Consider the following 15,950-nt stretch of genomic DNA (forward strand, 5'->3'; position numbering starts at 1 on the left):
GGATTGCAAACTTAGAGCTCTAGTTTTCTTTTTAAGGCTGGAAACAGATTCTACTGCAACCTAATGACCCATGTGTCTTTACAGCCCTGCACAGGAGTGGGCCAAAATTAAGGAATGCAATTTCAATCATATTAGCCAAAAGGTACAAACTATATGCCACAAGGCACCCTGGCTATAATAGTTCTTGGTTATATAAATACCCCCTTTGTGATAGACATGCTTTATTAAAAAGTTTTTTTTTTAATATTGAATAAATTCATCTATGTATCTCTCTTATTTTTATTTGGAGAATAATCCTAAATGATTGAATATCATTGTGGCCAAAGTACAACTATCCTAAATTAAAAGGGACCAGATAAATGGTCATTGATTTTTGCCAAAAATGACATTTAAAATTTTCTGAGCTATGAAATAACAAATCATAGGTTAGAATTTTAGCAGTAGCGTCAATGAAGGGAGGGGTTGGCAATTGCTCCCCTTGTATTTTTCACACTCCCTTCCAGATTTTGAAAAATGCCCATTTTAGTGTTATCATTGAAAGATACATTTTTTATATTTTATTGGAAAAAAATCGAAAAAACTACAAAGCCCTTCCCTTAGTTTTGAAAAATCAATAATTTCTTTACAGCTCTCATCACCATTGAAAATGAATTGGGCAATGTAAGATCGAAGTCAATTCATTAAAAAAATCATGACCGCTTTACAAAATAATTTTTTACATATACAAATATAATCAAAAAGTTAAATAAAAGAGTTTAAATGTGTATGGGTGTACATATACGTGTTGTGTATTTTCAATAAATCACTTGTTTATTTGAAATTCTTCATTGTCCATTCTTGACTAATTCAACTCCTGTTATTTTGAATATCTCTGTTATTTGAACTTTTTCTCTGCCCCCTTGATGTATATATATATATATATATATATATATATATATATATATATATATATATATATATATATATATATATATATATGTGTGTGTGTGTGTATTTCACAAATGGTGGTTTTTATCTAGCCAAGTTAGTATGTAAGGGTTTTGCACTTAGTTACTACTATATCAGAAGCTAATGTTTTACAAAAGAAGGTAAAAATGAAAAGACTTTGAGTACATTTTTCAGAAATGGTGTTTGGTATTGACTAAAATTGGAATTATTAAGTTTCTGAGCCCATCCATTACAAATTGGAGTTTAATATTGCAATATGAATGTCCAAATTCAGAAAGTGCTTATATTATATTTCACAAAGGGTTTTTGATTTCCTGTTTAGGGATCTAAAACTGTTAAGTGTTTTAAGATCGTTTTTCACGGACAGTGCATCATTTCTACCTAAGTTGGCATTTAGGGGCTTTTGAGCTTGTTAATAACACATCTGAATCTAATATTTCAATATAGACATCCAAAGTCAGAACATATTAAGTATATATTCTACAATGGATGGGCATGTCGCACCTTGTTGAAACAGCCTGTAAGAATTGTCAGGTTGTATGATTGATGGCCTAAAGTCTAAATCCCTCTCTTGGCCTCAATTCCATATGTGTTCTTCCAGTTTTGACTTATATTGACCCCAAAATGAGAAATTTTAATCTCGAAAAGCCACCACTGTTGCAGTATTACAGCCCTATATCGCAATGAACTGATTTTTTATTTCACAAATGGTGCTTCAGTTCCATAAAATTGGTTTTTATTGTTTCTGAGTCTTTTAATTATAAACCTGAAGCAACAATTGCACTATAGAAGTTCAAAATCTTAACATCTTACAAGTGCTTCAGAAACAATTTTGGTTTTCTCTAATGATGGAAGTGTTGGATTTTTATAAAAAAAAATGCTTTATTTTGACATTTCTGAACTCTCAAATTTGCTGGTTATAAATCTGAGGCTAATATTCCATAGAGAAGTTTGCAATCAAAACGTAGTTAGTACATGTTTCACAAATGGTGTTTGGTTTACTACATACCACTAGTGAATATTTCACAAGTAGTTTTTTATTACAGATAAAAGGTTAAATTGCAATAGAACTTCCACTTCAAAACACGGAACCTACATGCTTTACAAGCTCTACTGGATTTTCACTGCAGCTGGTTCTCAAGAATTTCTGAACTTATTGATTACAAATCTGATTACTATTGCACTATAAAAGTCCAAGATGAAATAACAATAAGCAGATAATTCACAAATATGGCTTGGTTTTGATCAAGTAGACTCGTAGTCTCTTATGCAGTAATTCCCAAACTATGAAAACTTGGAACTTGACACCCCCTGTAGCTCAAGTTGTTCATGCATTGACGCACTGTAAACCGGTTTCTTTCGCTAGTTTCTTTCAACTTGGCGTGAGAAAAGACAAAGAGAAGTGACAGAATAGATGGGAAATATATAATTTGGCCTATATATTTGTACATTAGGGGGTGAGGGTAAAGTATTTGGACATTTTAAAGTCAGAACACAACTCTTATTTTATAATATCAGAATAATTGTAGCTAACACATTTTGCCTACAGACCCGCTGTAATTTACCCCCACTCCCACCCCCTAATATGCAAATGTATTGCCCAAATTTGTTTCCAAAGTATTATATTTTTATCATACTTAGGTATATTTTATTAGGGTTAACCTAACTTCACTTTTTGAGCTGCTAGGGGTTATATCATTCAATTACTGAAAACTCTACACAGGCATAAAAGCATATAATGCTGTTTCCTGTCCATTTATTTGTTTGTTTGTTTTTTCACTAGGCTATTTTAATTGTTTGAAATATTCTTACATTTTTTTAATTTTTGATTGTAGAATGGGGACTTGACGGTGGTAAATGTTTCCAGGCATAGCTTTTTTAGAGGAAATAAATTGAGAATCTAATGTACTCATGTTGGTTAGGAATCAGAAATGCGTTTTTGAAATGGTGTTGGTTGGAGCCAGGCAATTTTTTGTCTTAGTGATTTCACTATCTATGATGAAGCTAGAATTTTCTCTTTTTTTTGGGGGGGGGGTCTTAATAGAGGGAGGACACTATTATGCACCGGATCTTTAAACGGTTGTTGTACTTAATAGCTGCCATTTGGTTGTCTGTTTTCAGTTGTCATTGTTAATCCCTATTCTTCTTCATTCGGTGGAATCCAAATATGCCTTTGGATATGTATTAAACCCACCTCTGTTTGCTGAAGCAGTAGCAACCTGAGCCCTGTTCCTTTTTCTGTCATATAGGCCTTTATTGTTCTTTTTGAGCGTTTTTGGTCATCTTGAATTGTAATTTACCCTCTTTGACGTGAGGGGGGGGGCATGATTTGCAGGACTTTCACAATTTTTTAATGACAGATAGATCTGCCGTGACTATAAATAAACTTAATGGGTGTTATTTTTATTTTTAGTGATGATTTTGGTGAAGACTGCCGTCTTGACCTACATTTAAGAATGCTCTGTGAATACTAGGAGATAACTGTTGTTGTTGTTTACATTCATCAAATACTTAAAATACAACTATGACGGAATACATTTCTTCTTGTAGCTTAATTCTGTAAATTCCCACCTTGAATCTTGTCTATTTGTGCCTGTAGCTACATGTAAAATTCATTTGAGTTGCTACTATCTCCGTCAGTCAGTTCTACAGGAGCATACACAACTGTGACTGATACCTTGCATTTTTTGGTCGTAAATTAAGCAACTGGAATCCTGTTATTAATATCATTCCAACCAAAACAACACTTATAAGCTTTCTTATTTGTCATCCTGGCCCTGCCTCCCTTCCTATTCTTCGTACTCCCGGCCTTAATTTATACTTTTTTTGTGCTTTTAGACTGTCACCAAGTGATCACTTTAGATGATGATGACGAGGTTAGCTACGGTCAAACCGTAGATTTTGAGAGATTCCCTGTACGTGCAGCAAAAAAAAAGGTCATCAATTATATCTGGGACTCTGATGAATCGGAGACAGAAGATGAGGATCTTGATGGTAATTATTTTAGTCAAGAAATTTCGAGAAAAAAATGTTTTTTTTATAATTCTCTTCATTTATCCATTATTTCCTGTTGGTTTGATGTTGGGCTTATTATCTGATTCTTTCTAATGGCACCACATTTTAATATTGTTCTTTATTTGTTATTAAAAACTTTTATACTGAACTCATTTCTTATAGTTTTGTTTTGTGTTTGTTTTTTGATTGATATGATTTTATTATGCTAATTAAGGGAATGTTTTCTATGTTTCTTTTTACTTTGTTTTATTCAGAATTACTAATAGTAAATTGCAACTTTAATTTATACGAAATTTGAATTATACCATTGGTATTTCCAATCACTGGTAGTTCTTGTGCAACAACATTGCAAGTTACCTTTTCGTGCAAGCTACGTGCTTTAGATTTTTCAGAAATAAATACCAAAATAATAAATCAAACAATTCATAGTAACCGAAACTCCTAAAAACAGAATTTTGATAACAATTGATGCTTCAAAAGATTTGGCTTTTTCTGTTAATTCCTAATATATACAATTCATGAAGTTTAATGGTGCGCGTGAATGCTACGAGTCTGAGAAAATTTGCTGATTTTCGAAATTGGGAGGAGAATCTCCAAAATTCAGGTAATCTTAATGAAAATCACACCTTCAGATTCAGCTTATTTGAAAACTCTAATGTAGAGGTTTCAAGCTCCTACCTACAAAAATGCGTAGTTTCATATTTTTGGCAGAAGAAAAATCACAGAGGCATGTTTATTTATTTTTTTTTTCCAGGGGATGTCAAAGAGGAGAATTTTTCGTAGGGAAGAAAGTTTCTGGGGCGAATTTCCCAGGGGGAATTTTACATGGGGGTGCAAGGGGATTTCCTGGCATGATTTGAAAAACAGGCAGAAATCAAATAAAAAAACAAGCTTTATCATGTGAAAGTAAGGAGCATAATAAAACCCAAGACTAACAGGAATTATTCCGTATGTGAGGGGGCCACCTCTTCCCAAACCCTTGTTCTTTACGCTAAAGTTTGACTTTTTGTCACAATTTTATAAAAAAGACTGCTCAAACACAATGGCCTAACATTTGAATGAGAAGTGTTTTTAAAGAACTGTAAGACTTTAGCATAAAGAGTTAAGTTTGAGGAAAGGGTATCCCGGTCCCATACGGAATAATTTTTGTTCGTCTTAAATTTTAACGTTGCTCCTTAATTTCAGTTGAAAAAATTTGTTTGTTTTTTCATTTAATTTATTACTAAAAAGATCAATCCGTTCATAAATTAAAAAAAAATTATAGAGACAAAATAACCAAGATAGAACACAAATAAATGTTCAGAGTTTCAAAATATTCTTAGTTTATTATATGTTTATAAGTAAAAATTATATTTGTCACTTTATAAATAAATAGAATTATTTATGAAGATAAAGTAATCAAGGTAGAAAACTAGTAACTCTTCGGAATTTGGAATCAATCAAAAGATAATATCAGAATTTTGATTGTAGTTTTGCTCAAGTTCATGCGAAAACTGCTGTTTTTGGACACAGAATGGGAGAAGTCTGTCCTTTTCTGTGGCACAATCTCTTTTCTCAAAGTCAGCTTAGTAAAGAGTGACATGTGTCTCATATTATTTTATCAGCTTTTTGTATAGGACGGTTAGCTGTAAAAATTTGTTAAGGGAAATATTTGATTGGATCACATGACAACTAGTCCCTCTTCAGTTCCCCTTTTGCCGCTGAGCATTCAGCCATCAGTGGTATTTTATCAGAATTTTGACTCATTCCTTTCATTCAAAATGCTGAAATGGCAAAAAATATGTGCATCTAGGGACCCATATAGTCTCAATCTATAGGTGTGATTCACAAATAAATTGACCGAAACTCAGACTCTGTAAAACTAAGCCTTTTTTTATTTAGTCACTTAATTACATAATTGTTTTAATGACATTTATTTATATTAGCTTTTATGTGTCAAATGCTATACCAGAATCTTCAGAGATACCAACACCCTTGCTTGACATAACTGAAACGTTAATGGCAATGCCTATTAAGAAGCAATACTGTCTTTGGCGAATTAGTGGGCTTCATGAAAAATGTTCCAGAAATGGATAAAAATGACTTATTTTGTGCCAAATAAGAAATATAATTTCTTGCTATAAATCCTTTTTTATGAAAATTGAACCACTTTCCAAATACGATTTAATGCTCTATCAGTTTAAAGAAAAAATAAGTAATTTTGTTTTTAATCGTTTTTTCCTTTTTCTTTTTTAGCTGTGTTACGAGAGATAGTCATTGATGAAGGGGAGGATAAAGCAGAATTAAATAGAAGAGAGAATAAAGAAGCAGAAGAAGAAATCTTGGATGAGTAAGTAGTTCTCGTTTTCTTTGCCTATAAATTCTACGAACAAGGTTGAGTCTTTCATGAAGTTAACCTGACAATACAAGTTCTTTTTAACGAAATTACAATAAAGGTTACACCTAATGGGGAATACCCTGTACAGTGGCTACTTCGCCCCTTAACCAACGCTCTTTGCGCTAAAATTTAACTTATGTTTAAGTGAAAGCATTTTAGGGTGCAAAAAGTAAAGCCAGTCGGTGAATGCAAGTGTTTAGTATATCCTACTAGCTCTGGGTATATTCTGTGGTTTAAAGCAAAAGCAGATAAATAAACCCGTACATTCTTGTGGTAGGTTGTTTTTTTTTTTTTTTTTTTTTTATCACATTCTCTTGAATTGGAGTATTCTGTTCTTGAGACGTTTGTGGATAGTCAAACTTAAAGGTAATATATTCCTTCTGAAACTAGCTTTTTCGCCACAAGTCTACAGCTGGAGCTTGCGCTGAAAGGGAAAGATGCTTGTTCCGCCTGATTCATTAGTCTCAGGCCTACCTGTTCACCGAGCCACAATTATGATATTACTTAGAATTTCTAATAGAGAAAGTCTAAACTTGCTTAAAAATTTCGAAAATTGTCCTTTTTTCACAGTTTTCAACCAGTTTTCAATGAATTTCTAATTCAAAACCTCTCCACATTAAATTTCAAGAATTCAATTTGGTAAATGGATAGGACTGAATCTCAGCTACGGAATGGCAGCAATATTTTCATCTTTTTTTATGTACTGAACCAATGAGAGAGCAGAAGAATAATAAAACAAAACCTGCAAAGGGAATGTAAACCATAAGGTAAAGAGAAAGGGTTCAGGGAGGGGAGTGGCCCACCTCACATACAGGAGGATTTACGTTCAGTTTGGGTTTTATTATGGTGCTTGCTTTCAACTGATTTTTTGTACCATTATTTCTGACCGATTTTAGTATCGTAGTGAAAGTATATCAGGGGGTTTTCCTCCAGACACTTTTTGTTTATTTCAATATTTCACTTTTGGAGTTCTTATTTTGACTTGCCTAAGTTGGGGTTGTTTCCCAATTCTTTTGAAAAACTCAAAGTACTCTTACCAAAATATTTTTATTACTGGCTATTCCCTATTCCAATTTTTTTTTTTTTTATATGTTTTTATATATTTAAATATTTGAAAATACATCAGTGAGTAATTTAGTTTGGATTAAAATTTTTCATTTTAATAACAATCAATAATGAGCTGGTTTTTCTTTAAGGGGGCATCGGGTCATAGAGGTAGGGCCAGGGGTCAGCTCCCATGATTTTTTGAATACAGTATTGTTAACAAGTTGTGTTTTTTAGGGGGATCGAGCGGTTGAGGGAAGGCCAAGGGTCAGCTCCCATGATTTTTGGATTAAAATATCATTAATAAGTTTCTTGTGGGGGGAGGGGTCGAGCCATTGAGGGAGGGATATGGGTCATCTTCCATGATTTTTAGGGAGGAAAATAAGTCGTTAATAAGTATTTTTAAGGAGAGGGCGATGTTGTTGTTGTTTTTGTTTTAGGGGGGTGGGGGGGGGGGTCGGGCTAGGGAAGGAGTGCCAGGGGTCAGCTCCCATAGTTTTGGAATAAATTATAGTATGTAGTAAACGAGTTTGAGTTTTTGGAAAGGGGTTCGGGCCATGGAGGGAGAGCCATGGGTCAGCTCGAATGATTTTTTGGAAAAAAATATTGTCAATAAGTTGTTGTTGTTTTTTTTTTTTTTTGGGGGGGGGGGGAACAGAGGGAGGGTCGGGAGTCAGCTCCCATGATTTTTGGAATACAATATCGTTAATACTTTTTCGGGGGGGGGGAGGGAGGGGTCGGGCCATGGAGGGAGGGCCAGTGGTCAGCTCCAATGATTTTTGAATAAAATATTGTTTAAAAATTTTGGGGGGAGGGGGTCGATCCATGGAGGGAGGGCCAAGGGTCAGCTCCCATGATTTTGAAATAAAGAATCTTCTTTTTTTGGGGGGAAAGGGGTCGGGTCATGGAGGGATAGCCATGGGCCAGCTCCCATGTTTTTTAAAGTAAAATATCGTTAACAAGTGTTTTTTAGGGGACAGGAGGGGGTTGGTCATGGGGTGAGGGCCAGGAGTCAGCTCCCATGATTTATTATTGATGAGTTTTTTCGGGGGGGGGGGGGCATGGAAGCCAGGGGTCAGCTCTCGTAAGTTTTGGAATAAAATATCATTAATCATTTGTTGTTTTTTGGGGATCGGGCCAGGGGCCAGCTCCCTCAAAGTTCGTTCGGAATGATGCAGACCTTGTCTGCTGACCACGTGCCTCTGGATATGGGGTCATCCCCTAACTAAACACTTCGATCAGGGTTGCTGCAACCTCATGTGGTGGGTGGAGCCAACCCCGGGAATCTCAGTATCTAGGTTAAACCTAGCTCTAATCAGATTGCAGGCCTAGGGTCGGTTGGGCTAGCGACCATCCACCTGAAAATCAAGTGCTACGCAAAGTGACTACATAGCCTCGGATCCGGACCTCCTTTTAAGATCTCGACCTACGCGCGTCAACGGACATGCTGACGACGTCAGAAAAACTGACAGACTGAACCTTCTAGACCAAAGGGGGCTTCGAATAGCCACCTGGAATGGTCTGACAGCCTGTCCGAGTTCCTGGCGATGGCAAATATCAGGTTGAGCGATGTGCAAACGCTTGCCATGGACCGAAGTGGATGGAGGAGGCAGACGTCACTCTCTACGCCGAGCAGCGCCCGGCAGGAGACATAAGTAAGTCAATTAGTCCAGAGAGGCAGCCTTAGCAAATATTTCGCATACTTGTAGAAACACTTCCGTATATCCCTAATATCTGAAGCAGTAAGAAGAGACCAAAATGCTGCAAGGGCAAGTAGATGCGGAATAGCAAATGCATTATAAACGCTAGCTAAGATACGGCGGTTAAATTTAAACTTTAACCGCAACTAGTAAACCATACGCATTCCTAGCATTTCTAGCAAAAAATCTTTCAAAAGTCGACACGTGGCGCGAAGATTTATCACAATCAGTACACCAAAATACGTCTGTGTACATCGTGCTTTGAATAACATATTCACCTAATCGAACATCTGTGGAGCAATCTGAGCGGCGATTGAGCGCCAGGGATTCAGTATCACTCACATTTAATCGAACACCAATACGTTTATACTCCCTATCGAGAATTCCAAAATTTTCCTCAATTCCAAAGGCTGTTCTACTAATATCAGGGATGTCATCAGCATAGTTAGCTAGCGAAACATCAATACCATTAAATATACATGTGGTTAGAACTTTCTGTTGTGGCACAATGACAGTATTATTAAACAGGGGGGGGGGGAGAGAAGAAACAGCGCCCTGTCTAAAGCTCTTTTTTACTGGAATTGAAGGAGTGAGTTCCACCGTACCAGGTGAGATGGTAACCTTAACTTTGGCATTTAGCTTTTTATACATATAACGTATCGATTTGATGACAGAAATATTGACTCCACGCTTATAAGCAGTCAAGAAGATATGTGGATGTATACCCGTGTCGAAAGCTCTAGATACGTCTAACCCGGTAAAATATACTACCTCATTATTTTCATGAGCATGTAGAAGTAAATTAGCAATCAAATGGTGAGAATGGTCACGGCCTACTCCTTTCTTGAAGACGAATCGGTTATTCAGGTTATACCACTTAACAGATGTCTCGTTTGTAAATGACAATTCAAAAGAATTGCACAAGATCGGCGGCACCATAATTAGCCTAAAAGAGGAAGATTGGTCTTTGGGATTTCCCCTCTTAAATACCGGGTATATTACTCCAGTAATAAACACATCAGGAACTATACCACAACAGAATATCATCTGAAAGAGTAAGGTTAGATGCTCAATCAGGAGAGGGGACCCACATCTTAGGTGCTGTGCACAGAGACCATCAACACCACAAGAAGTTTTCTTTTGTAGCTTAGAAATGCATTCAGTAACCGCAGATCGAGTAACAATAAAATTGATCTCATCAGTTGATTGGCCTAAGCAACTATCAAGCTCCCTTTCATATTGGTTTGACAATGATGGATCAGACTCGGAAAATTCAGTTTTAAAGTAACCATACCACTGGTCACTGTTAATTTTGAAAGCATTATAGGCTTTTGAATTATCTCTTTTGAGCAGTTTCCATAAGAAATTAGGTTCACATGTGGTTTTACTTGATAGTTCTGCTACTGATTTAGCCTGGCGTTGCCTAAGTGCTTTCGTAAAATGTCGCTTTGTTTTCAGACGAATTTGATTTATCAAACCTTGCCGTGGCATACCACACTCCTTCCAGGCATGAAACCAGAATTTCGATTTAGCACAAGAATCAACGAGGTCAGGGTTACCGGACCAACCATGCTTCTCAGTTCCAAGACGTACTCTTCGTATGGGTAAACTAGCACGCTCGGCAGAGCGTAGAGCGTGAACGATCTCTGCACAGTAAACATTCAGCAATATTTGCTTCTCTGCAAAGGTTAATAGTTTTTTTGGGAAAGTAGATGGAACGGCACTTTGATCTTTTTCAAAATAGAATCACTAACAGCCCGGAACATAAACATATCTGCACGAGCCCAGTCAGTGGTTTCATGCCCTTTACTATCATTGTCTGGACTTGGACCACACGGTGCAATAAGCTGAACAGGGAATATATTACTGATAGGCATATGGTCCGAGACTTGGAAAGTGGAGATAAGTGAGGATGCTGAGTCTGGTTTCATATTCGGGGAACACATGAAGAAGTCCAGAGAAGAGGTAGTGCCAGAGTTATGGATATATGTGAAACATTGGGTATTCTCAACCGCCAAGAGCTGAGGGCACATACTATTCACAATATTAGCACGACTACTACTATCGTTAAAAAGGTTACAGTTCATTTCACCAGCAAGGATTACTGCTAGGTTTTGCAGTTCACAATCAGACACGAGGGAACTGACTTGGCGGCATGCTTGATCAAATTGTCTGTCTGATGTAGCATTACGGTAATCGGTAGGTAAATACACCATAATTCTGATTTTTGGAGACCACCACATAATTCTGAATTTTGCCGTAAAATAGTCACTGTCGCGAAAGTGTTCGGGCATGAGGACACTTCTAGCAAGAATAGCAGTACCTCCACTCGGTTGACCAGCCCTGGAGTGTCTAGCTGCACAACTCGTTGCAGCGGTAGTAGCAATCTTGCTGAACAAACATAGACTGTCAGCTGTGAAAAGGCGCTCTTATAGGAAGATAACCCCGTTTTTGGCGCATAAAGTTTGGATTATGGGTAATTTTATTGAGACGCCTCCATTAATACTCCATGATGTAACGCGTAGATTAGTGCTCATTTTAGGGGATTCATAAGTTTCTGTGCGACAGGACATTTATAGCTGTAACAAGGATGGTCAGCTTGGTTGCACAGCGCACACTTCATTTTATTTTGACAGGGGCAGCTTGTTTGAATGTCCTGTCTGCGCACAGCGCAAACAGCGAGTAAGAGCTTTACAGTGCTAGGCAATATGTCCGTAAGCTTGACAGTTGTAACAGCGAGGAGGGAGAGGGAGAAACTTATCAATGTAGATTCGCTCATACTCAATTATCACTGGCGAGGAAATGGCTGCTAATAAGTCTTCTTGGCGAGAGAACCGAAGCTTGTAGGACCTAGATTTGCTGATAAAGGAGACTTCGGTACAGTTAGTTATTAAACTCTGCAACTTAACAGCAGAAACACTGTCAAGAACAAAACGGGAAATTACACAATGCACTTAAACTTTTAGCTGAAGGCTTTGTGATTGTAACTTTGATTTGCTAGCATAAGCGACAATAGTAGCCTTATTTTCATCACTTAAAACGAGGCACCGTGTGTATTTTCGTGGTTTAAGCTCTGTTATCGCTGACTTCAAGTTACCACACAAGTTATCAATAAAAGTTTTACGGTCCTTGGGGTCGTTCAGCGTTTTAGGTGGATTCTTTAATATAACGGCAAAAGAGGGTTTGGATGATTGTGTGGGGGCTGGAGAAAAAGAAGGCAGCGGATTGCGCTTCGACAGGACGTAATTATTGAATTTGACACATAGTTCGTTAACTTTACGAGTAAGTGTAGCACTTGATTCCCCTGCGATAACTGGTACTTCGTCAGGCTCGTACAGCACAAAACGGGGTAGGGGTATCTGCTTTTCATCACACTTTTCAAAAAATTTTAGCATGTCCAGACAGTTATCTGCAGCTTTCTGTCGGTCACTTGGGCGATTCGTACAGTTTGCAAAATTCCACAATATTTTCTTTGCTTCCATTTACGAATCAGTGCTAAAAAAGTCCGCACCAGTTTTCGCAATATCGGCGTTAACATTCCCCACAGCCCGGGCACGGTATAAAAAGTTCAAGACTGGAGACCATACAAGCTGCTGGCTCCGCATTGTATATAGCAAACAAACATACAGCAGGTATCTCATTTAGTCAGAAACAAGGTTGAATAGCCGCACAGAGATCACCGGGAGCAAGGGAAGCTTCGAGACCTGCTCACCTGTCCCCTGCAATTTAAGGCTAAGTAAAACCGGCAGGTACCAATACGGCGCTTCCGGCAGGTTCTCTCCCCTCTTCTGCTTGGTCCCAAGCAATCCACGCGGTACTGTTGACGCACCTTAAGAAAAGGTTGAAATTTGGTTTAAATTGACTGAATTCTAGTAATTTGGCTATTTTTTTTATACAAGATTCGGCGGAAAAAATCGTCTACTGGCAACCTCCAATTGGCAACAATGAGTTAAAATAATTGGTCCCAGGGAAAATCACAGAGGTCAAAATAACCAAACAAAAGATAAGCCGATTATAAATAAAACTCTTCAAATAAGAGTCCACTGGGAAATCACTCACAATGTAAAACAGGGTTTTATCCAAAAAAGAGTTATTTATACCACACGCTCTAGATCAAGACATTACTTTAGGCAACGTTGTTGCGTTGCCTCTGATACTGTATAGCTGGCGAGATATTGCAACCTGGCAGCACATAGTGACTTTGCTTTATGCTGTCACGTAACTGTGCGTACATTACAAGTCTCGTATGAGTTTAGTGTAAGAACTTTATTTATGTATTAACTGGAGACAGTAGTCGGGTAGTCTTTACCCCTCCCCCTAATACTAAATATGAATTTTGCTTCCCATCCCTCTCCCATCCTGTTTTCGTGGCTTTTTTCGACTCTCTAAAAGGGCGCTGGAACTTTCGATTTCCAACCGAATGAGCCCCCTCTGAAGTTTATATGACTACCCCTTCCATATGAAGTGCCTCTGGGAAAAAGAATGAAAAATTGCATTCTTAGGGCCTTTGCTTTAGACAACGTTGTAGCGTTGCCTCTGATACTGCATAGCTGGTGAGATATTGCAACCTGGCAGCACATAGTGACTGCTTTATGCTGTCACGTAACTGTTCGTACATTACAAGTCTCATATGAGTTTATAGTGTAAGAACGTTATTTATGTATTGACTGACAGAAGTAGGCTAGTCTTTACCCCTCCCCCTAATACTAAATATGAATTTTGCTTCCCAACCCCCTCCCTTCCTTTTTTCATCTGTACCTGGAAGTTTTAACTCCATCCACCAAGCCATTACTAATGTATTTTAAACAGCCTATTTAGAGGGCCTGAATACATGCAGTATCTGTCAATGCCCCCCACCCCACCCTTAAGTCAAAATTGTAAATTCAATAGGGCTCTCCTACCCCCTACAATTCCTCAAAATTTCAACTTATCCTCAAAGCCATTCCCAAAATGCTGTAAATAATTTGAAAAACCAGGTGCACATATCGTACTTTGATTTGCTCAGGTACGTGTGTCGTTTCTGTAGTACACTTTTGGGAACTCTGGGAATTTTGGCCTAGCAACTGATCGGTAAGGGTTCACTCAAAATACAGCTAATTTGGAATATACAGGGTGCTGGCCCATTTCTGGGTCCCAAAACCCTTCCCCTCCAACAAAATGTGGGACTTTCTTGGTCCACAGAATTATCTCCGGAAGTGATGAGCTAATCGGGCACCCTTTTCTATTATAAAATCTACGTAAACAATGGGCAACTTGCACACTTTACGGTACTTTTCCGGCGAGATGTGTGGCTCATGTCACCTCTGGGGGGATATTCCTTAAATACTTGGATTATTTGAACAAAGTTGCTTTCTCAAAATTTTGATTGGATGTCTTTGGCGTTGTGGGGAGGGGCGATTAGGATAAAAAGGGCGTGGGAGGGAGGGTGGTTGCCTTCCAATCACTTTCAAGTCTTACGAAAGGCTCTAAAACTTTGAATTTCCCATTTCTGTGGCCCTAGTCGTTTTGATATTGTACATAAGGTATTTTGATAACATGGATACACCTAGTGTCTTTTGATTTTTCTCCCTGCTTCACCCGTGTATGAACTAAGTCCAGTAGGAGCTTACAGTACAAAGGTATTATTTTTTGTATGATGGACTGGAGACAAAAATTGTTTAGCCCCCTTCCCCTCTCCCAGGACAAAATTTAGATTTCACTTAGCACACTTTTCCCCTTTCTTTCTACAGCAGTACTTGGAAGCCATTTTTTCCATTCCCCAATCCGTCCCCAAGATGTTGTAGAGATGGTATTTTGATGGCCTGGATATTCAATGCTTTCCTATTTACCTCGCCCCTCCCCAAGTGCAAAATTTAAGATCTACTTGATCCTTCTTCCAGTATTTTCTCAGAATTTCAACTAGGTTTCTTAAGCGGCTAATTTTCATTCACGGAATATTGCAGGAATAGTATTTTGATTGCCACTTAGCTGTCTCTTGATATTGTGGATAAGTCATTTTGACAACCTGACAGCATACAGTGTCTTTTGATTTATCTTGCTACTTAACCATGCATAGATAAAAACTTTCGTAGGAGCTTATGGCTCAAAACTGTTATTTTTGGCTGGATTCAACAAAAAATATTTTTTTGCCCTTCCAACTCCTCCCCAACACTAAATTCGAATTTCCATTGCCTAACCCCTCCTTTTCTTTGCCCAAGAGTGCCTGAAAGTTTCACCTTCATCCCCAAAGACGTTCCCAAAATATATCATACACGGTAAATCGATGAACTAGATTCACTCAGTGTCTTTTGATTTACCTCTTCTGCGCTCTCCAAGTCAAAGTCCGTTCAACCCCCTCTCCTATGCTCCCCCAAAGTTTCAACTCGACTCCTCTAGCCGTTTCCGATATATTGTAAGTAATTTGAAAAATCTGGTACACAACGCATCTTTAGATGTATTTGGCTGCATGGGTCGTTTCCAAAGTACGCTCTTGGGAAACACTGGGAATCTTGACGTAGTGGGCGATGCGTAAGAGTTCGCCCGATTTACAGCTAATCAGGAAATCAAGGGTATTATTTTATCCTATTTTTAGACCCCGAGCTTCTTTAGTTAAAGTTAGGGATTTTTTTTAGTTGCGAATTCTTAACAGATAAAATGTGTAAAAAATTTTCTATGTTGCTTCTCTGACTTTTTTTTATGCAGAAGGCCCTCCCTTCCAGGTAACTGCCGTATGAAACTGATGCATTTTAAGTCACAATAGTCAACCGCCCATAAGAGCAAAGACTTGATGCAACCGGAAAAAGAAGCTTCATCGAAAACTTGAATTAGAACAGATTTTTCTGGCAGTTGGTTCTGAAAAGTTAAACGATTTGTAAAATAATGTTCTT

At 37.8% G+C, this 15,950-nt stretch overlaps 1 protein-coding gene across 2 annotated transcripts in view; it reads left to right on the forward strand.

Moving 5' to 3' along the window:
• Positions 1-15,950, forward strand: part of LOC148956233 (uncharacterized) — a 32,400-nt gene that overhangs the window by 11,181 nt on the left and 5,269 nt on the right. For both annotated transcript variants that reach the window (XM_089094600.1, XM_089094608.1), the window contains exons 3-4: positions 3,787-3,942; positions 6,199-6,292. In XM_089094600.1, coding sequence (XP_088950726.1) covers positions 3,787-3,942; positions 6,199-6,292 — 250 coding nt within the window. The remainder of the gene's footprint in view (positions 1-3,786; positions 3,943-6,198; positions 6,293-15,950) is intronic.

This window comes from Artemia sp. Qi Xiang Cuo, chromosome 1, assembly GCF_049724085.1.
Source record: "Artemia sp. Qi Xiang Cuo chromosome 1, ASM4972408v1, whole genome shotgun sequence".
NCBI classification, from domain to species: Eukaryota; Metazoa; Arthropoda; class Branchiopoda; order Anostraca; family Artemiidae; genus Artemia; species Artemia sp. Qi Xiang Cuo.